The 21,468-nt window shown below is 41.9% G+C and overlaps 1 protein-coding gene across 1 annotated transcript in view; it reads left to right on the forward strand.

The window, feature by feature from the left end:
* Positions 1 to 21,468, forward strand: part of pik3cb (phosphatidylinositol-4,5-bisphosphate 3-kinase, catalytic subunit beta) — a 54,578-nt gene that overhangs the window by 11,392 nt on the left and 21,718 nt on the right. The window contains exons 2-5 of the mRNA XM_053321191.1: positions 527 to 604; positions 15,812 to 16,007; positions 18,530 to 18,758; positions 20,752 to 20,981. Of these exons, the coding sequence (XP_053177166.1) occupies positions 15,849 to 16,007; positions 18,530 to 18,758; positions 20,752 to 20,981 (618 nt within the window). The 5' untranslated portion in view covers positions 527 to 604; positions 15,812 to 15,848. The remainder of the gene's footprint in view (positions 1 to 526; positions 605 to 15,811; positions 16,008 to 18,529; positions 18,759 to 20,751; positions 20,982 to 21,468) is intronic.

Consider the following 21,468-nt stretch of genomic DNA (forward strand, 5'->3'; position numbering starts at 1 on the left):
CGTGGAGAACATGATTTAAAAACGTTTGCTTGGTGTTCCTTCATTCCATAGATGAATATTCTTGTATCTGTAAGTGATTTTCAGAATGATCGAGACTATGACCCTAAGTGAAAGGTGAGTGATTAAGTATCACAGAAAAAAGGAGATAATGGGAAATGATTGTAAAGAACAGAGAGTGAGTGGAGAGACGGAGGAACAGAAGAGAGATAGAGAGAAAGAGAGAGAGAGAGGTCAGAGAGGCCATGTTGCTTCGAGCGCTCTGCACTTTCTGTTGTCTTATCTCAAACGAGGGGGGTGGGTGGGGGGGGGCAGCTGGGGGCCCCCTTTTGGAGTGTGTGGTAGCCTGTGTCAGTGTTCAGTGTAGTGTAGTTTCTCACCTCAAGAACAAACTGCCTTTTTTACTGCCTTTGTGACCCCCACTTTCTTTCATACAGTATGAACACTTTAAGATACAGCTCTCAGTCACCTAGCACACTTTCATGGTCTCTTTCCCTCCGTTAACAGTCAGTTTGCTCTCTCCCATCAGATGCAGTGTCCCAGCCGCTATCCAGACACCCCCAACGAGGAGCAGAGGCAAAGGAAATAAGTCTCAAGGCAACAGCAGGTAAAACCCGTCCGTGTGTGTGTGACAGCGATAGAGACCGTGAGCATGCTCTATCTTGTAATTATCTTGACCTACTTTACCTGTGACTCCGCTTCTGTGGGCTTCTGTGTGAAAGTGGGAGAGGAGGAATGGAGCGCTGACTTAGCTGGAATCTGGGAGAGTAGGCCTCGTCCTGACAGGCGCGGGGTGGGGGGGGGGGGGGTGGGTGGTGCACATGGAAGTGAGCCATGCGCGCTCACTTCGCTTTGACGTCACAGCTCGGCGTTACACCATCAGTTTTTTTTTGTGTTTTCTCGTGTCTGACATCCCTTCTAATTAGCTGAATTAGCTTCAAGACTTGTCCGGACAGCGCGGCAAAATAAATATCAAGCAAGTAGTGTTGCAGGTTGTGTTTTTCCACGACTCTACAGCTATAGTTCATGTAGCTTTATGAAAATGATCTGCATCCTTTTTTGCTTCCTGTATTGTCTCCTGCAGCTCTCTCTCAGGCTGCAGTCAAAAATGATAAAGTCATGAGTGCTTTACTGTATCGAGTTTCACCTCTCGGTGCACTCTGCCTTCAACTTCCTCATCAGAAGCGTTGCACCTCTTTTTGGCCCGTTGACGTAACAGCGCAGAAAATAACGCGCGGTAACGTCTGTTTATATACAGATTTCTATGAATTATAGTTGCCTTATTTTTTTCCTCCCTCGCTGTGGTAAGCGGTCGCCCAGAGATCGCCTCTTTTTTTAGAACAGATGTGGTGATTGGAAGAATGTAAAATTAACTGTTAAAGTGCTGAACTGTGATGCTCTCAGTACTACTGACCCACTTAGCAGTGTGTGTGTGAGCCTGCTCTCGTGTACCAGAACCATATCCCAACATGTGCAGGAAGGCTTATTCACTGGAGTTACACTTCTCCTCCATCCTTACTCACCACATGCTACCCTTTTTTTTTATCTTTTTAAGCAGTGCCAACAGAGCTGTAATAATTAGATAAGCATAGGAAATAAAGAGTTCAGGCTTTTATTTGCTATTTTCCCCCCCTGTATTTCAACACAGTGGTATGTGAGCCAGCTGCAAACACTGGCAAAGGAAACATCTTCTTTTTTACCGCCTCCCTTCAAATGTAATGCTGCTCTAACAGTACCATACAGCACAGGTGCAGCTGTGATATTTATAAGCATGACATTTCCTCTTGTCAATCAGTACTGCTGACCAATAACCATCAATAATTGGCACAAATGCCTCCCACCTGCTCTCTTCTTTCTTTCTTTCTTTCTCTCTCCTATCTCTTTCTTCACTCCTACACAAATTTGTTAAAAAATAGCTTGATTCAATTACTCATGCTACGTTCCGTCTCCGTTCCGTGATCCCATTCTTCCCACCGACACACGACCGTATTATCTCCTCGAAGCATAAGGGATTTCTAATGGCACTCCAAGATCATCACAAAGCCAAATGAGGAGGAACTTGTGTGTGTGTGTGACTTTTTTTACCCCCCCCCCCCCCCCCCCCCCCCCCATCTCAGCAATGAATGTTCTCCCTCTACTTTTTCTTATTAACCTTAAGCAGCTCAACCATAACTCTTTCTTTCACACAATCCTAGGAAGCCCTGCCCTTCGATGCATTCTTAGGAGTGTGTTTGGGTGGCATTATCCTTCTGCCTGTTGACCTTGGTACCAGAGTTATTTCAGAGGTTTTGTGTAATTCAATCAGACTGTGTTTTCAGCTGGATAATAGAACATGCACCGCTACTATTAACAAATTAGAGACGGACAATAAATGCCACATCTTATGTCCTGCCTGCAGTAACAAGAGACGTACTTATGCGTCTGTAGATGGGGTAGATAACAAAGATAACACATTATATTTGGTATTGATTACCGTGTGTACAATATTAAAGGTTTAACAGAAAGCGACAGTGTGTGTGTGTGTGTGTGTGTGTGTGTGTGCATAGAGTCGAGCGGCCCAGACAGATGGATGGATGTATAAACTAGAAAGGCGAGCATCAGCCTGCCATTTACCGCAGCTAAGTGTTCCCAGCAACCCAGTCACCCCTATGGTGAGATGACGACCGGAGCCAAGAAACATCTCCCATTTCTAGGCTTGTGTGTGTCTCTCTGTGTGTGTGTGTGTGTGTGTGTGTGTGTGTGTGTGTGTGTGTGTGTGTGTGTGTGTGTGTGTGTGTGTGTGTGTGTGTGTGTGTGTGTGTGTGTGTGTGTGTGTGTGTGTGTGTGTGTGTGTGTGTGTGTGTGTGTGTGTGTGTGTCATTCAAGGCCAATGTGTGGCCCTTTTGTTTATGAGGGAGATAGATGGTGGCTTGGCAAGATGTTGAGAGACCAATACTGAAAAATCAGCAGTGTGTGTGGGAGCCATCCCCGCTACATTCACGGCCGCTCAGTGTTATTTTTGTCCATCTCTTTCCAGTCTTTCCACTGTTTTCACGACATAATCGGTGGCTGCGGTCCTGCGGAGGCTGTGTGACTGTGTGACAGGCCGGGATTTTCTTCCAATCTATTTTCAAACTTCCCATTTTTGAAGGATCCTGTCGCAGCGCGTCGTGCTTCTGACAGTGACCTCAAAAGACCTCTCAATCAGCTCCGTTGTTCTTTCGCTCCGCTTGTTTTTCACGCCGCTCTATGAGAGTCCTCTGTTGTCGATGCGAGTTGTGCCGGCGCCCCCGTGCAGTGGTGGCAGTGCCGAAGAGGCTTTGATTATAATCCACACTGTGGTTATAATAATGTCAACAATAACAACTGTAACTTCTGTAAGAGTTGAAACATGAAATTCAAGCTGAAGTCATTTTCAGTTGATTACTCATTTAGCTGACTGAAAATAATCAGCAACAATTTGTGTAATTGATCATTTCTATGATGTTGAACTGAACATATTTGGGTTTTGATTGTTTGTTAGAATTTTACAGACAAAATGATTAATTGAATCAGCAGCTTAAACAGTAATGAAGTAAAAAGAACAAACAAACCCAAATGCCCTGCTGCCCATAGACATCATCATAAACCAGTAGTACACTTATTTCCTCTTTCATCCATTATCATGTCCACAAAAATAGACAAGCAAATACATAACATATATGTGTATTCATATAACGTTATAATACAATAAACTTTATTGTGTAAAGGACATCAGTGCACTGAAACGGTAAGCTTTACTTTTACTATAATTCTAAATTACTGTGAATAAAAAAGAAGAAAGGAAGAAAAAGAAAAGGATCAAATGTACATAAAATGATGTCAGTATAACGTGTGTAACCGATATATCTGTGAAAGACTAGATCGGCATCCATCTGATATATCAGTCGGGCTCTAAGCGACAATCTAACATCTTTATTGGTCAGACAAAACAACCAATACAAATGGGTCAACTTAGGCTTTGGGAACATTTTAGATTGATCAAGACTATAACAGCTGCAGCCATAATCATAAATATTGTACTAGATACTGTATTGTTGTCGGCTTTTGAAGTATCGGTGGCATCTGTTGTTAATGTGGGACTGAGCTGGAAACTGAGTCAAATGAAAACCAGTTGCATACACAGTTGTTAAGTAGGTAGTCATGAGAAAGGTTAATATTATCTTGCTTACTCCCTAATCATAGCTTTTCATTGTTTCCTTTTTGTCAGAGTTTCCAAGGAAAGCTTCCTCTGTTCTTTTTCAAAAAAAGAAGCTGTTGTGTCAAACGGAACAAAGGCTAAACCTTACGTCACCCTCATACAGCAGCTGTTAGTGCACGATCCTACTCCACATCAAAACAGGAAGTACTATACTGACCGCCTCTCGTCTACGGGCGAATGGCCTGTGATCACTGGATGCTGAGGCAGAAGGAAGGAGGAGCTCAGACCTTGATGCTCCAGTTATTCAAATTTCTTTTTTTTCTCTTTTTTTCTTTTAAGAGGAACAAGGAAGTAGCCTGTTCTATAGTATTCAAAATAGAACTTTTGTTCTCGTTTTGATGACATCAGGTGTATTTATAGAAGTGATTTATGAGAATCTTAGTAGATCATAACCAGTAACTAACTGGTCATCTCTTCTACTGTATTTTATTCACTGACAAAACGCTTATTAATCATCTGTGTGTATATAAATATGCAAGCACTTCCAACATCTTCATTTCCTGTTTCACAGAATCAGATTGGCAAGGCAAACTTTGCATGTGATTTTTTAAATTTTTTTTCTCTCTCTTTTACCTGCAAGGCTTCCTTTTTGCCTGTTAGTGTTAGTGTGAGTGTGTATTGAAGCTCACTTTGAATAAAGGCCTTTTTATCAGGATGAGTGTTTGCATAGCTTTTCAGTGAGGGTGCGGTGAACGTAAGCCCTGTTTGGGTGTCGAGGACATCTCTTTGATTCCGTGTCTGTCAGGAACGCTAAAAAAAAAAACGGCTTATTTATACGTGCTTAGCCTTTAACCCTTGTGTGTGTGTGGAAGTTACTGGAGGTGTGAGTAAGCCACCTGAAGCTGTAGATCTCACACTCTTAAATACAGTAAATCATGTGAGAGCAGTTGTTTATTGTGAGGGGGGGGGGACACTGTGTGACTAGTGCCATGTGACCCCGCTGCCCCCTCCAGCCTCAGTGTTTTTACGGGAGCCCAGTGTGTGTGTTTGTGTTGGTCTGTGAGGCCTAGCTGGTAGGGCTTTGTGTGTGTGTGTGTGTGTGTGTGTGCGTGCATGTGTGTATGTGTGTATTTGAGAGAGAGAGAAATGTTGTAAGGAGGGGTTGATGGGGGCAAGGGCAACACAAGGGCAGTGTTTGTGCAGGGCACGGGACTGTCCTCGCTGGCACGCACGTACACATACAAACATGCACACACACTTGCCAAAAACAGAGGCTTATTGTGGACACCCAGCCCAGTTCGGTCCACCCACTACAGTCACACATTGTATCACACTTTGCCTTTTCTATCTCTCTCCTCCTCTTATCTCCCTCCCTCTCTCTCTCTCTTGCTCTCTCTCTCTCGCTCTCGCTCTCGCTCTCGCTCTCTCTCTCTCTCTCTATATATCTATCACAAATTGCTGCCTCTGTCTGTTTTTCTTCCTCTCTGTCACTTCCCTCCACTCTATTTTAAACTCGTCGTCACTTTCTTGCCTTACCGTGACCTCACATTCACACTTCACCTGTAGGCCGATCTAGCCATTTTTAAAACATCTTTTCGTCCGTCCCCTCCCTCCTTCTTTCTATAATCATCTTGAGTCATCATCCACATCCCCTCTTTTATTTTCATCTCCGAGGGAGGTGTGAAAAGTGGACTCGTGCTATTGCTGCTTATATTTACGTCCGTGTGTGCTTCTCCTCGCTTGTGTTCGAAGTGAATCGGGCTCTGTGGAACATCACTCACACGCACACACACACACGCACACACACACACACACACACACACACACACACGCACACACACTGACAGAGATGGAGGCTGATAAAAGGAACCCATACTCCATCTTTATTATTATGCAGACTATCTGCACAACTATTAATATCCATCTGAAATTACTCTTGAATGATCAACAATGCAATTATGGCTTCTTTTTATGCGTATTATTGTATTTGCACCCTTGTAATATTTTCCTTTGCTTTCATTTTCTCTAGATGTAAACTAATTGACATCTTTTTTTTATGAGAAGCTATGTTACCATGGTCACTAATACATCATTATTCTTATGATCTAATAAAGCCATCCACCTTGCTTTCTATCTATCTGTCAAATCAAAAGCACACAGGATGTTAGGGTCGGGACAAATAATCCACTCAGCATGATATTAAGATATATTTTCTTTTGCTACATAATTGATGGCACCAATTGACGTCCCATTACTATCTCTCGCAGCATCGAGGCATAATGAGATCCTTCCTTTGTGACAGATATTTGAACTGCTCTCTGGCAGTTCAGGATCTACCAGTTTATTGCCTGTTGACATTTGATATATGGCCCACGTGTACACAGGACTGTGTGTACGTGTGTTTTTGGAAGGCAGATGGGTACAGATATGGATAGTGTTACTGAACATCAAGTATGACTTTAAAGGCATGGTACCAAGGGTTATATTTTCCTCTTCGATTACAGATATTTAAATGTACCTTCCATTGCTGTTCAGTATACCGCGACATAATCACGTCACATCATGATCCCGGGAAATGTATAAGGGAGTTGTTGTGTTAGTAGTACTATAATTACAATCAGCACGTGGAGCACCACATGCCAGGAAATAGAGTACATGCAAATACAGGCAAACCACAAGGGCTCGATTCAAGTTTCAGCCATGATGAGTAGAATATCTATGTTGTTGTTGATGATGGTCAGTGTGCTGGATTCACAGGATTTTTGCATTAATGTCTTAATTTACTGTATCACTAATTATAAGTCTATGGTGATATATAATTACCATGCTAGAAGATTTCATCTATCTAACCCAGCCCATGTGTGAATGAGTCAGATGTGACTCTGCTGTTGTTACCACACACACACACACACACACACACACACACACACACACATTCATCCATAACGTAGTCAGTGTGCAGAATATGTTCTAGGCAGGTTCAGACTCAATCTTCTTGTAAGTGGAATTGTGAGATCATTTTTTCGACATGGGAAGTTGAGTATCATGCTTGGGATTGAAGTGGTTTAACAAGATGGCACCACTGCTAGACAGTTAATATCTATATTTAAATAGACAACAACAATGTTGACTTGTTATCTTTTCAGAAGTGGTGAATGATTGTGTGTTTTTCTTTTTCATTGTGCTGTTGAAGGCAGCATGTTCAGGCCACACATAACCGTGATGTCATTACAGGTGTTTTCAGAGGGAAAACTTCTGTTGTGACATAAGTGGGAGGAGTTTCATGCCACAGAGATTAGCTCTGGACAGAAGGGCAGATACATGAGAGAGGTTACTAAAAAAACAGAGTGCTGTAGATAAAGGTCTTTTTTGCTGCAGTAAAACATGCAAAGAGTTAGTAGCATTCATTTGAATTCATGTTTTGAATAGTATCATACATTTAAGTGCACATTTTATGGGAAAAAAAAACTTTAGTGGCATCACAAATCAACTTGTGTGGTCCGGCCGGTGAAGTAGTGATATACTGTTAACTATAGAGATGCTACATTCAACAGAAAAGAAACCGCTAACTTTTTTTAATATAATGGATTTATTGTTATTGCCACTTTTTAAAACAAAATTGCCTACATTTAGGTGGAGGTGAATGTAAACTGAATATGATTGAGTTTTAGATTGGTCTGACAAAACAAGACAATTTGAAGACATCATTGTTGACTTTGAAAAATGTCATTATGTCACTGTTTTCTGAAATGTAATCAACAATATGAATAATCAGGAATATAATTTACAGATAAATCCATAATGAAGTACAGAAAACACTGATCAAAGTGAAATATCCTCACATTTTTTCAACTTTCTGTATGATTTTGTAATGTTATTTATTGTTAAACATTATGTAGCGTGTCATTTTATACATATGGTTGGAGCCCAGGAAGAACAGCTACAGAATAGCTGCATCTAATGGGGATCCTAATCAACTAAACTAAACATTGAATTATTACATCATTTTTGTTTTGAATGATACTCACCTGTACAAATGGATAGTCACAGCTGTAGTGTACTCATGATGTGCCTTTATTGACGTTCATCATATTGTAGGGATTACATGTATCTCTAAGAGCAATCTGCATTGTGCATGATAAAGATCTGTCCTTCCTGTCCTAATCCCCCTCTGCCTGCCTCGCTCCGTCCCTCCTTCCCTCACCTCCGCTCGGCCCGCTCCTCCTGACGCAGATGTGTAAATGGATCGCAAGGAGCGCACATTAGACCTGCTAATGTCATTCAAACTGGATGTTATCGCGAGGCCGACCTGCAATGTCACAACCTATCGGGCAGAATGACTCATCACGATGACACAGATAGATACTTAAAGCGCATAGTTGTCACAGAAGATTTTCAAGATACAGCGGTTGAAGTGGTATGATGTATCTTTTGTGATTATACGCTGTTTTTGTTTACCCTGCCTGTGATGTAACAACACTGCCGCAGGTCGGATATAAGCAGCATCACAGTGGATTGATGCTGATGCTGCAGATGTCACTTTGATTGCAAGCGTATTATTACCATCTTCACTGTAAATGCAGTGGGACGTTTAGTCTTGCTCAGCATAAAACATGTCAGTGAAAATGTCTGAATGTCACTTCCAATATACAAGCACTCTGTACATGATGAAGTTATCCTTCTGGGTGAAAACTTGAACACCTTCCCCCTCTACCATCTACCTAATAACAGTGAGGTGGTGGGCCATCTCAGCTGTATAGAGCCATCCTTTTACGAGAACAAAGAAGATTGCTGGAAGACTGCCGAGCTAGCAGCTCTGTGAGGCAGAGGTGCTGTGAGCTAAATGCTGATATCAGCACGCTCACAATAACTATTAACAGTTAATGTTTATCATGTTCATTATCTTAGTTTACGGTGTCAGCGTACAGACACACATTAACATCTCCAGAAACGCACACAAGGCGTTAGGGGATAGAAAGAAAGCATGTCTCCTCCTCATCTGAATCTGCTCTGTTTGTTCAGAGTAAACACAAAACTCATTTTCTTGCATTGATTTGCTTAAATTTGACCACTGGAGCGTTTTAGAAGTCTGTGTTTATTCCTCCCCAATTCCCAAAGTACTTTCTGTACAGACAGTAGGTTCAACAATGAGTCCATGCTGAGTTTCAGTGAATGCCATGCTGTATTTTCTTCCAGCTTCTCTCCTTCTTACTTCCTTTGCTTTATGATTATGAAGTAGAGTAATCAGAATATAAAATAAGCAAGAAATTAGCTTTGCTTTAATGATGCTGCCTCTGAAATTCAACTTTTGAACTCACCTTTAGATTTGTGATACCAGCACCATTCCTCAACCGTTTTCTGCCATAATGACAGAAATAAGTAGAAATAAAGTTCTACACCCCAAGAGACACACTGGTGTATATATCTGGTGTTTGTAACAGACCAGAATTACTGCTTATTTGCATAAACAAACTGTATGGCTCACGTAAGCCATGCAAAGATATTTAGTCTTCTCCCACGCTGTCTGATAAGAGCGTGTTGATTTAAGTAAAACACAGTATACGCCATCGGAATTAACTTCTAAGGAATTAGAATAACAGCTCAGCCTCTGATTCAGCGTTGATCAGCTTTTTTATGAATGGCTGGTTGGGACTTTTGCGAGGGTTATTTGTCACTCACTTCCCTTCTGGTATCACTGCTTTCTGTCTGAGCCGTGGGCGTGAGCCGCTCTGTCACTGGAGGTGGTTGGTATGATTGAGCTCTGTTAGCTGGCCGGATGCAGTTGGCTCACGTGCTTAATTCTGTTCAAACACAGAAGTATGCACAGACACACACACACACACACACACACACACACACACACACTTCATCGCCTCACTCACATTTCCTCTCTGATACAGCATGTCTTTGGAGACAGTTTGTTCCTTAGCGCCTGTGAGAATATTCTTGCAGGGGATTTGGCTTCAAGACGCTTCCTCATTTCCAGTTCCAAAGCTGCTTGACGTCTGTGCATGATACAGCGTGGTTTTAGGAAGATGATCTCATTTGGACCATCAGATAAAACCGATCCCCCCCCGTGGAGGAACGTGGGCATGGAAGTAACAAATAATTATAGGATGCGGCAAGATTTTAACAATCAAAGCATGACCAGGGTGTGAAATATGTAATGAAAATGAAAGAAATGCCAAATGTAGCCGAAGTTGCAAAAAAAAACCCAAAACACTCATGAATGCTATGTGAATATTTGCAAATATATGCACACATTCATACACGCATAAACATGTCTAGTCACCAACCCAGCCACAGATGACCTTTTAGACTAGTGTGTTTACCGTCTACATCCACCACCTACGTCCACTCCTAAATACAGTAAGTGCTGGTGTTGCTCGACTGGTGACTCACACACACACACACACACACACACACACACACACACAGACGCAGACATACATACACAGTTTAAAGACACACACCCCAGCTGACCACTTATCCACACACCAGCCAGACAAACACATACTGTTGAGCTTAACAGCTTTTCTGTTAACCTACACACACACACACACACACACACACACACACACACACATGCTGGCCAACACTAATATTTAGTCAGATTTAAGCACAAGCTACAAGCACCATGAACTAAAAGAGCCACATATATATGAACATCTGCTCATTAATCCAACTGTGAAAATAGCTCCGCCCCAGTTACCTGAAGCTCTCTATTTGCTGTAATTAGTAATCATTGATAAGAGAAATGGCACATCTTTCATGACTGGACTGTCTGCTGCTGTTGCTAGGATACATGTCTGTATCCCTGCTTTCTTCTTGTTATTAAGATATTTAGAGTGCAGACCGGGTGGGTTAAGGGAGAAACAATCTCCCAATCCTTGATTTTTTTTGAGCCTTAATGTTTACCAGTAGTTACGGCAGTTTGCACACAGTGAGCAACAAGGAAGATGAAACTCCATATTGAGGCGATGGGTGTTGGTGACGTAGTTTCGGTCTCGGTTTCAGGACCGCTGCACCTCTAGTGTGGGCACAGTGTTGTGGTTAGCTTTGATGTAATCTCTGTGGCTGAAAATAAACTGCATTATATTGTGGTGACAGTAATATCTTAAACTAGGTGGGTAGATTGTTTGGGTACTGAATTGGTAGCACTAATCTCGAAACTGTGCTGATTGTTTAGATCTTCCGTGCTGCCGGGTTGAAGATGTGTTTGAAGCATCTATGATTTAGAATGTGTAGCTTTTCCGCAGCAACATCACTTTACTAGGCAGCTGGATTCTCAAGATCGTGACATCATGTGAGAATCCATCTTCAGGCATCAGGCTTCAAGTTGTATACTCCATAGCACCGGTTGTTCAGACATGATAGACACTTGGTTCATCCAATCAACTGCCATTCTTTCAAACAGGACTTTCTAAGGACTTCTCCTCAGATTGTTCTGTGAAACAAACCGTCCGGTGCGTCAAGTTAGGCAACATTCAGATCTTGAAGCATTGTGTACTGTCAGGGCTTCAACTTTGTGCTCTGTGAGAATTAGCTTTATTGGCCAACCGTGTTAACACAAACAAGGAAAATACATTTGATACCTTTCATTAAATTCCTCCCAAGTCCTGGAGGAATTTAAGACACGGATGTAAACTGCAACATGACTCAGTCAATTATGTGTAATGTCAGTAAACTGAAAAATTCTCACCACAGTTTCCCAGAACCCAAAGTGACATGTACAGTCCAAAACTCAAAGAGAATTCATTTACTGTATGGGTGATAGATGGGTCAGTGACAAAAAGCATCGACCCTAACCCAACCCTGTGTGTGCAAGTTATTCATACATTTATTCTCCAATTCTAACCCCTTTTAAATTTGACCCATAAATGAAATGATATAAAACAGGAAAAAAGGTCAAATTTTAACTTTGTTCTGAACTTAATTATTAATTAATACATTATACAATTATTGTTGATTACAATTTCTGTCTTTTCTATTGATTAATTAATAAATTGTATTCAAGTTTTAATAAATATAGGCAGTTCTTGTTTGGCTCTACTCCACTTTGAAATGATCCTCTTAACAACATGTCTTTGTTTTGATACAGAAAGGTGTGCTGTATGAAGCCATAAGAGCCTTCTACACTCATTTACTGTATACACACACTCACTCACTCAGCTTGCCTACATGTGGAAACGCTGACTCAGGCAGCCTCGATATTGCATGTGTGTATTGCTCCATGGTCACTTGTGTACAGTGTTTGTAGTGGGGAGGTAAAAAGGTCTTGGATCCTCTTTGTGAACTTTATTTTTAGCACAGTGTGGAAGAAAATGTGTCACAGGACCCTTAATCACCAGGCCTGACCTTTTTTTTTTTTACACACACACACACACACACACACACACAGACGCACAATCACACAGACACACACATACCATTTATGTTAGCCCTTCTCTTTCAATCAGTCACACACACGCACAGACAGACGCGTGGACACACACTCCATTGTGGAGAGCCTCACAGGCCTCTTACTGTCAGACAGAGAGAGCTTTAGAAAGAGAGTGCTGAGTAACACTAGTGTTTAAATAAGCATAAATGCATCTGGGCATGAAAGCATTCACAACATGTCCCTGTCACTGGTTTAGAGGGACTTATATCTATCGAGGGCAATGATTGGCTCTGTCTTTACTATGCAAGGTGTGATTTATATGGCCGGTCATAATTTACTGTATGTTGAAGGGTTTTTTATTCTGTGCTCTTATCTGCCAGAAGATGGCATTTCTATAAAACTGAAACCGTGTGTGTGTGTGTGTGTGTGTGTGTGTGTGTGTGTGTGTGTCCCTCTGATCTCCCAGCTCTCTGTTTGATTTCCCGACACACCCCTGTCCCAGTGCATCTGCAGATATGTGATGAGAGCACAGAAAGATTCAAAGATGTGAACAAATGACAGTTCTCTCCTTCATCCTAGGCAGCTGTATAAGGGGTTTGTGAAAGGAGTCAAGCAGAGACACATTTCTGCATAAAGACACTGTTTTATAACTGTTATATAAATGTAAAAAAAAAAAAAAAAGCACGCCTTGGAAAACAGGCAAAGCGCATATAAATGGGATCGTATTTCTACTCCTTTTTAAACACCGACGGTCATCAAAGTGTGCCTGGGGGCAGGGGGTGGGGCGTGGATTGGAGGCTTGCATAGCGATGCGTCGTTTACTTCTGCTAATGTTGAATGGATCCCCTCTGGCTCTGCTGTTTTGTTGTCACATGAAACTCTCCTCGTTCTCCCTGATCTCGCAAAAAACTCACTTGTTCTCCTCTGACTGAGACTGCTGCTGAAACCTGACCCAGCAGCAGACCTCTGGCTGTCTGCCACCACATCCTCAATAACCCCGCTCACCTGCAAATGTACAGCATGTGTGTGTGTGTGTGACAGAGAGAGAAAGAAAGAGAGAGAGAGAGAGAGAGGCTGAGATCCTGCATCACAGCAGGACGAGACACTTTTCAAGCTGTCTGGTGTGAAAACGTCATTCTGAAGCCCGTAATTAATGAGACGAGCGTTTTATATGCATAGACGCACACGCACACTCGCTCTCGTTCATCCTTCCTTGATCAGCCGATGTTGTCAATGCGTCAGACAGACACCGCCGGGTGTCATGTTACTTTTCATGTGTGTGTAACTGTGCACCTTTGTGACGTTACAGGCTCGCCATTGTTTCCTCTCTAACCGTTCGTTTGAATAGCTCCTTGTGCTGGTGTGTGTGTGTGTGTGTGTGTGTGTGTGTGTGTGTGTATTCTCATGTTGCTGCCTGGAAGTAAATGTGTGTGTGTGTGTGTGTCAGTGAGTATGTAGACGTGACTTCATACATAAACACTCCTGCCTAGTACAGTGGTTGTGTTTGTTAACTGATGTTGTGTTCACCACCCTGTTATCACGTGCAATAATAGGAAACTCACTTTTAAGTGATGTTCAGGGAAACTACAGTCGTAATGGCACACAGAGAAAAAACACAAACACACACACAAGATTGTTTCCATTTGCATTGCAGATAATGTTAAGTGTTTGAGATGGTGGCTCTAAATGCACCACATATATTGCACCACGCTGAGGCACGTGGCACAATAACAGCTCATCTGCTGGTAGCTCGAGCACTTAACTTAGAAGAGGGGGCAAGACCATTAGAGGCAATCAGGGCTGTCATCTTTAAGGGGCGGAACGAGACGAAATGGAGATGGACCTGTGGCCTAGTGGAAGAGTTAATGTACTAGGCCACTTGATGACTAGGTAATGAGGGGAAAAAAAGAGCAGGTGGAAATGATGTGAGGGTACAGCTGTGGTTGTGGAAGGAGCTCAAATGGAAACCAGGCTGCGGGCTGTTTTACACCAGCTGTCCAGCCACTTACTGCAGCTCAGTGGAAGTAGCTGGAGCTTGCCTTGCGTGTGTGTTAATTTGAGGGGGGGTTTTTTGTCCTTGAGTTGCATGTTTACACTGTTGCGTTGCACACATTCTGGATTTTGAGATTTGTCAGCGGCCGACAGAATTCGCCCTCACTCCGCCAGTGTTTTTGAGCACACACAGAAAGGAACTGTGGCAGTGTAAATCCCCCCTGCCTTCCTTGATAATTACCTTGGCACCAGCCTCTGTGTGAGTGTGTGTGTGTGTGTGTGTGTGTGTGTGTCAAAAGACGACGATGATGTATGAGAGTGCACTTTTATGCATGCCTTATCGGTCTATAAGTGTGAGTGTTTTCTTTGTGTGTGTGTGTGTGTGTGTGTGTTCTCTCTGCCGGGGAGGGGGGGCAGATTGTCAGATGAGGGGAGGGCAGCCTGACCTTTTGTTCTGTTTGCTTAGTGGGCATTCCTCTGAGCATTGGCCCTCACCCAAGTTAAAGCCAACCGACCTCCCACTGTACTCGGCACACTGCTGCCCCCACAGGGACACAGCGGAACTGTCAACTAGTTGTTAATGAAAAGGAGAGCAGAAAAAAAAGCTTGCCTGTGAAGAAAAACAACAGCGTGGTGTAGATGTTGATGTGGCTTTACAGTGAATAAGTAGTATATTCTAAGACTGTTTGAACCACCGCAGAAGCTGAAACCTCATTTTTAGGATGACACCAGTATTTGAGCGTCATCAAATCTTCAAATGTTCTGAAAAAGCTTGCTTTGATATGTTCTACACGACTCAGCTGTCTTTTTAGATCTCTCCTCTTCAGTGTGAATTGATGTCATTGGTGTTTGACTTGTCTCCTAAACTCACTTAGCGTGATTATTTAGACCAGAATGAATGAACCTTATTATGTTTCCTCTGAGCTGGATTTTTTTTTTTTAAGGAATGATTTCATGGCATTTCTGGAATACCACATGGAGCTGATCAATAGTGAGCCGTGAGAACATCGTATCACTCACATGTTTACATGTAGCGTGTTTGCCTTTAGGTTGGATGAGCTCACCATGAGTAGACGAGGTTTGATGAGTCACTGGATCATTTAGCCTACATTCTATTAGCCCTGACGTTGTTGTTTTGTCACCTCTGTAACCTTTGCTCTAATTTTCTCCTGTGTCATTAAGTTTTTAAAGCCTGATTGGTGCTTTTACACTCCTCAATCATTAGAATGACCTATTAAGATTTTCTTGATTTTAAAAATGTCTCTCCTCTGTTTCTCCAGGTCCTTATGGTTGAGGTGGTGTGTGGTGTCCCTTGCCATGCCTCCTGCCATGACAGACCTCCTGGACATATGGGCGGCCCACTCGCCCCTGGCAGGCCACGCTCCGGACCAGATCACTGTGGACTTTCTGCTGCCCACCGGTATCTACATCCAGATGGACGTTCCACGCGAGGCCACCATTCAGCACATCAAACTGGTGAGTAGCACAGCGGTTTGGGGCCTAAATTGAAGTGTCTAAGCTCAAGTTTTAGAGAAAGTCATTTGTTGGTGAGGGCTGGCAAAAGAAGATGAGCTATATTGTCACAACACAACTGAAAGAAAAAACCTTTTAAATACTTAATTTGCTTGTTGTGTGTCATTTAGTCACTTTATTGCATTTACACGCCTCTAGGTCTTTTGTCCTACAGTCAGCCCACACACACATTTACTCACAAGTAAACAAACACAGCCGCACAACTGTTCCTTTACACGTCACCTAATGCCTGTTTTTGTTGCGGCTGGCTGGGTGTTTTCTTTTTAGCAGATAGTTCTTTGCTTTCAGGATGCAAACAGCTCATGACATCATGCATGACCACGGCTAATCTTGGGAAGCGGAGGTCAGAGGTCTCAGACATGATCAGCCTTTTTTTTTCTTTTTTTAGAAGTTGCTCAGGAAATGAATTGCCTTGTTTACCAAGTATCACAAACTGCATGTCAGTGTGAGGATGCTTGAAATAAGAATTGGGCAATTGTTGTGTGTGTTGTTTGCCAGTAATAGTGGCTCCTGTGATGTTGTTCAGGTATCAATTTACACCAAGTGACCAGAAAAATGGAAACACCTGTTTAATGGAAAAGCAATGAAATGTGATATGCCTACAATAACTGCTACCTTACTTGAGGTTTACTTTAAGGCTGAACTTTGAGGTGGTGCTGTATCGGACTGCATCATGCTGAAAACAGCTTTGTAACATTATGTTCACTTCATACAGAAAAACAAACTTACATTATATATTATAATTAGAGCTTGACCAACACTGTTTTTTTTTTCTTTTTCGGGCTGATACCGGTATTAAGGAATTTTTAAAATCTGATATCAATATGTCAGCCAATCATTTTATATATACAGAATATAAACATAATAAACGTAAAAATGTAGTTATCAAACACATGACAAAGATATATAATGAAAGGGTGAAGTTTTTACAGTTTGACAATCAACTTTATTGTATAATGATGGATGATGGATAATCAAATATGTGATTTATATTCTACGGTCTCAAAATTGGTCCTGAGTAGACTCCACATTTCTGATATAGTCTCAACAATAATCAAGGTTTCAAAATGTATTATTTATTACTGACAGTCATTTTCAGGGCTGTTGTATTGGATTGCTTCACAGTGTACAACCCCTCCTGTTTTCTAGTGACTCTAGTGCGTGACCTTCTCACAGCTGATGTTTAGCATTCTTTTGATCGCCTTTGAAAACACACACATAGGGAGACACAACCTCCAATATGTTTTTCCCTAGCGAAGCGCTGTTCAAAAAAAGCCTCAAGAGGTTCTTCTAAACAGCGAATAAACAAGTCCGTCTGTCGTTTTCTGGAAATCACTCATGGCTTTATCAGCCCTGTAACGTGACCAAAGATACGCATTTACAGGAACTATATGATGAATTAGGTTTCTGCCTAGGTTCAGGCCTTTTAAGTGATTGGACTAAATGTATCGATGTGTGGCTTTGCATGCATAAAAGATGTCTGTTGGCACTCATATGTAAGAGATCTTCATTTCCTTGAGGGAAACTGACACAACCAACAAACACTCTGACAAATTATACATCAGTGAAGCATGGAAATAGAAGGAGAAGACAGGGAGAGTGAAACTTTTTCTACGAAATGAAAGAATGGTGAAGAAAAGGTGAAGCTCCAAACAGCCACATAACAGCTTCTTTATCTGTGATCAAGCAGCCAAAAAGAGCAGCATTATGAATGAAAGTGTTTGAAAGTATTTATAAATATCGTAGTATTTATATATCATTCTAATAAATCTTTGTTATAATTTCCCAGAAAAAGCAGAACTGAGCTATCATCTGTTGGCTTGTTAATACGTGGGAAATAAAAGTAACTACGGCAATAAGTTTTCTAAGTGTTCCCACAGAAGCATGTATTATTGGTAGGGCAAATGTGTCCTGCTCCCATATGCTACAACAGAGCTCAGACAAGCACAAACAAACCTGTGATCATGCTGTGGGGACACAGGGACATGAATCATTCCAGCATTGGCGGGTGGATATATTATTCATTTCCTGATTGGCTCACCCAGACGCTGTGTCATGTTGCCGTGAGTCATATTTTGCTCCTGATCATGAAACGTACACTTTCGTCAATATATTACGTCATGTATGTTTTCAATGTAGTTTGAAGGTGTTGTTTAAAAATCAAAGGACAAAAGCCCCATTTGTGCTCCTTATGAAGCTATATAGTGTTCATGTAAAGGTTAGAAGACTTGCTTTGTCAAACCTTTTTGAATACCATTAGATAACCTCATATATGTAAGGCCATAAAGCTGACAACGCAGATGCTTTTTATTTTCCGGTTGCATTTACTCTAAGTTGGAATTATTTAATTCAGTCTAATGGACACAATAAAAACACCCCCGGTGGTTTTACAGCGCTAAAGCATTAAAGTGAAACCTCAAACAAGTGCTCGCACCATAGTAAAACTTTCTTTCTCTCCCTTCCAGCTCTTATGGAAGCAGGCTCAGACGTTCCCGTTGTTCCCCTCCCTGGGCGACATGGAGAGCCACATGTTCGAGTGTGTCAACCAGGCAGCCGTGCACGAAGAACTGGAGGACGAAACCCGCCGGCTGTGCGACGTTCGCCCTTTCCTGCCTGTCCTCAAGCTGGTGACGCGCAACTGCGGCCGAGCCGAGCGCCTGCTGGACTCCAAAATCGGCGTGCTCATCAGCAAGGGTGAGGAAACGTTGCTCTCGATGACTGTTGCTCGTGTACAGTTGTGGTGATTTGAATGCTGAGACACGTGTTAAATAATGAAAGTGGGCTCTCGAATGCATCACTCCCTCTCTGATTGATCCGTTTACTGTCCCTGTTTGGAATTCCCAATGCCATGAAGGCACTTGAGAGTTAGTTAATGGGACAGTAAATCATTACGTACGCACAACAAGGCTTGAGAACCTCTAGTATGCTAAGTAGTTCCCCTACTCAGCACATTCACCCCAGCCATCAGAGCCAAAGGCCTGTCTGCAGCTGGCTCCCATCAGCAGCCCAGCTGTCTGATAGAGAGGCATGAGGATTGACTGGACGTCTTCCTGATGTGTCTTCCATCAGCTGTCACTTTGTATTATCTCTGGTGAAGATTAGGCCTTAAAGAGGATCAGAGGTGATCAATCACTATGATAGGAAGGTTACCTAACCTCACTGTACTCTCTTACTTAACTTATGATAAGTTAGAAGTGTTATATATGGGGATGCATGCATTATATACATACTTTTACAAAACTTTAAAAAGAAAAGTCACACATCTCTCTTCTCATTGAGATAGTCAGGATCATGGAAGTCCTCTGGCCACAGCAGGCCTCTTCAGAGGAAGAAAGGGACCCAGGGAGAGAAGCGGCTCTGAGACTAATTGAAGGAGACTCAGACGATATTGATATTCTCCCCTCCTGGCTCCACTTTGGTCTGACATGATCTTTTAAAGGCTTTTGTCAGAGTAAAGAGTGTTTGAAAAGGAACCCCACAGGCACGTCTGGCCAGCCCCACGCAAACGCGCACACCTACCTCGTGCCGTGCGCAGTAATAAACAATTACACACTCACGGGGCCGACCGTGTTTTTTTACCCTCCAGAAATACAGTCACACAGACCGGCTCACACAATGCAGCTAATGTGGTCCAGAGCCCCTCTTTGAAAGCAGAGGGTCATATGAATGTTAAATGGCTTTAAATGTCAACATGTTGTTTTCATTACCAAGAAAGTATTGTGCAGCACCCCTTTGAAAAAATAGAGACAAAAGCTCAAAGGGGAACAGAAAGATAAAGTATAATCAGTCAAACAGCAGTTCATGCATCTGGCATTTAGCGCCAGTGTGAATATGAAGAGGCTGTGGCTTATTCCCGTGAGAGACTGCAGTTTGTAATCCTGTTTTTTTACACATTCATTACCAGGTGCAACTGCCTGATGTCAAGTGTCCCACAGGTGTTTGTGCATTTTACATGAACCCTTAATCCTGTGCTTTAGAGCAGTTTATCCTCAGTGTACAAGATCCTTTTCTCACCTGAGAGCTCGTTCAGTTTCATGAGATCACATAAAAAACCTGCTGGATAAGTAGAGGTTGTACCTGTTTGTTAAATTCATTTCTATTACAGGAATTTCTCATAACATGAACAAGTACCAGTCACACTTTCCCACTCCTTTGAATGAGAGTCCAAACATATCATTTGTGGGTCAATGACGTTTCTTTGTGTCCATGTGATTTAGTCAAATTTAAAATGGATTTTAAAATAAATATATGAATAACTTGCACACATTCCTTTTTTTCTGGACCCAGTATAAAATTTCTGCTTTTAATCCATTTTGAGAGAATATATTAAAGGATTATGGCAAAAATGTCTAAGTGGTGTAACCATAAAAACTTTGTACCAAATAATTCAACTTTCTTAAAAATGCTAAATTCTTAATAAAACACCATTTCAACTAGCTGGCATGATCTTACATTATGACTTTTTTATATTAAATAAAAGTAATGGAATACAATTGTTCTAAATATTGCATTTAATCCGGAGAACCATGTAAATCTGGAACCATTTCAATGTTTGAAATTAAGTGATTATTTGTATAAGTACACTTAAAATACACTGTAGGTGGATAAATGCACTTTATTTAAATCAAGATGTATCCTACTTCCGAGCGATGCTTCAACTATTATTTTGTACTCGAACCTCCACTAGGCCTCCATGAACTCGATGGCATAAATGACCAGGAGGTGAAGGACTTTCGCAGTAAGATGTTTCGTATCAGTGAAGATAGGATGCAACATATGCAGATGATGTCGTGGAAGGAATGGCTGCAGGCCTGCTTCTCCCCTCAGCTAGAGCCCGCAGCCAAGACAGCCATCACCGATGGACTCAATGACCGGCCCGCAGACCTGAAAGTCATTATCCACTTTGACCAGTCTCAGGTGAGTCTGTCGCCCTGTGCAGAAGTATGTTTTTGGTTTATTTAGGGGTTAGATTGAAACTGTAAATAAAGACTGTTTTCATGATGCAATGACTGTGGACCGGGTAACCCTAACCTGCTATCACCTCTCCACACCTGGCAAGAAATTAGAGCACAGCACCAAATGTGTGTTCATAAGCAATATTACAACTCTGTAAATTATGTCTACAACATTTTTATTATGCCTTCACGCCGATGACAGCTGTGACCGGAGGTATCATGTTTCCAGGTTGTCTAACCTCATGAACGAGATATCTCAGGAACTCTTTGAAGGAATTTCTTCAAATTTGGCACAAACATTCACTTGACCCCACATTTTGGTAGTCAAAGGTCACTGTGGCCATAACTTGAGAATGTATACACTAATTATGATAAAGTTTAACACAAATGTCTAGTAGGACAAAATGATGGAGATGACTGTTTTATACCCAGTAGGTCAAAGGTCATAT

The sequence above is a fragment of the Scomber japonicus genome, chromosome 6 (assembly GCF_027409825.1).
Source record: "Scomber japonicus isolate fScoJap1 chromosome 6, fScoJap1.pri, whole genome shotgun sequence".
NCBI lineage: Eukaryota > Metazoa > Chordata > Actinopteri > Scombriformes > Scombridae > Scomber > Scomber japonicus.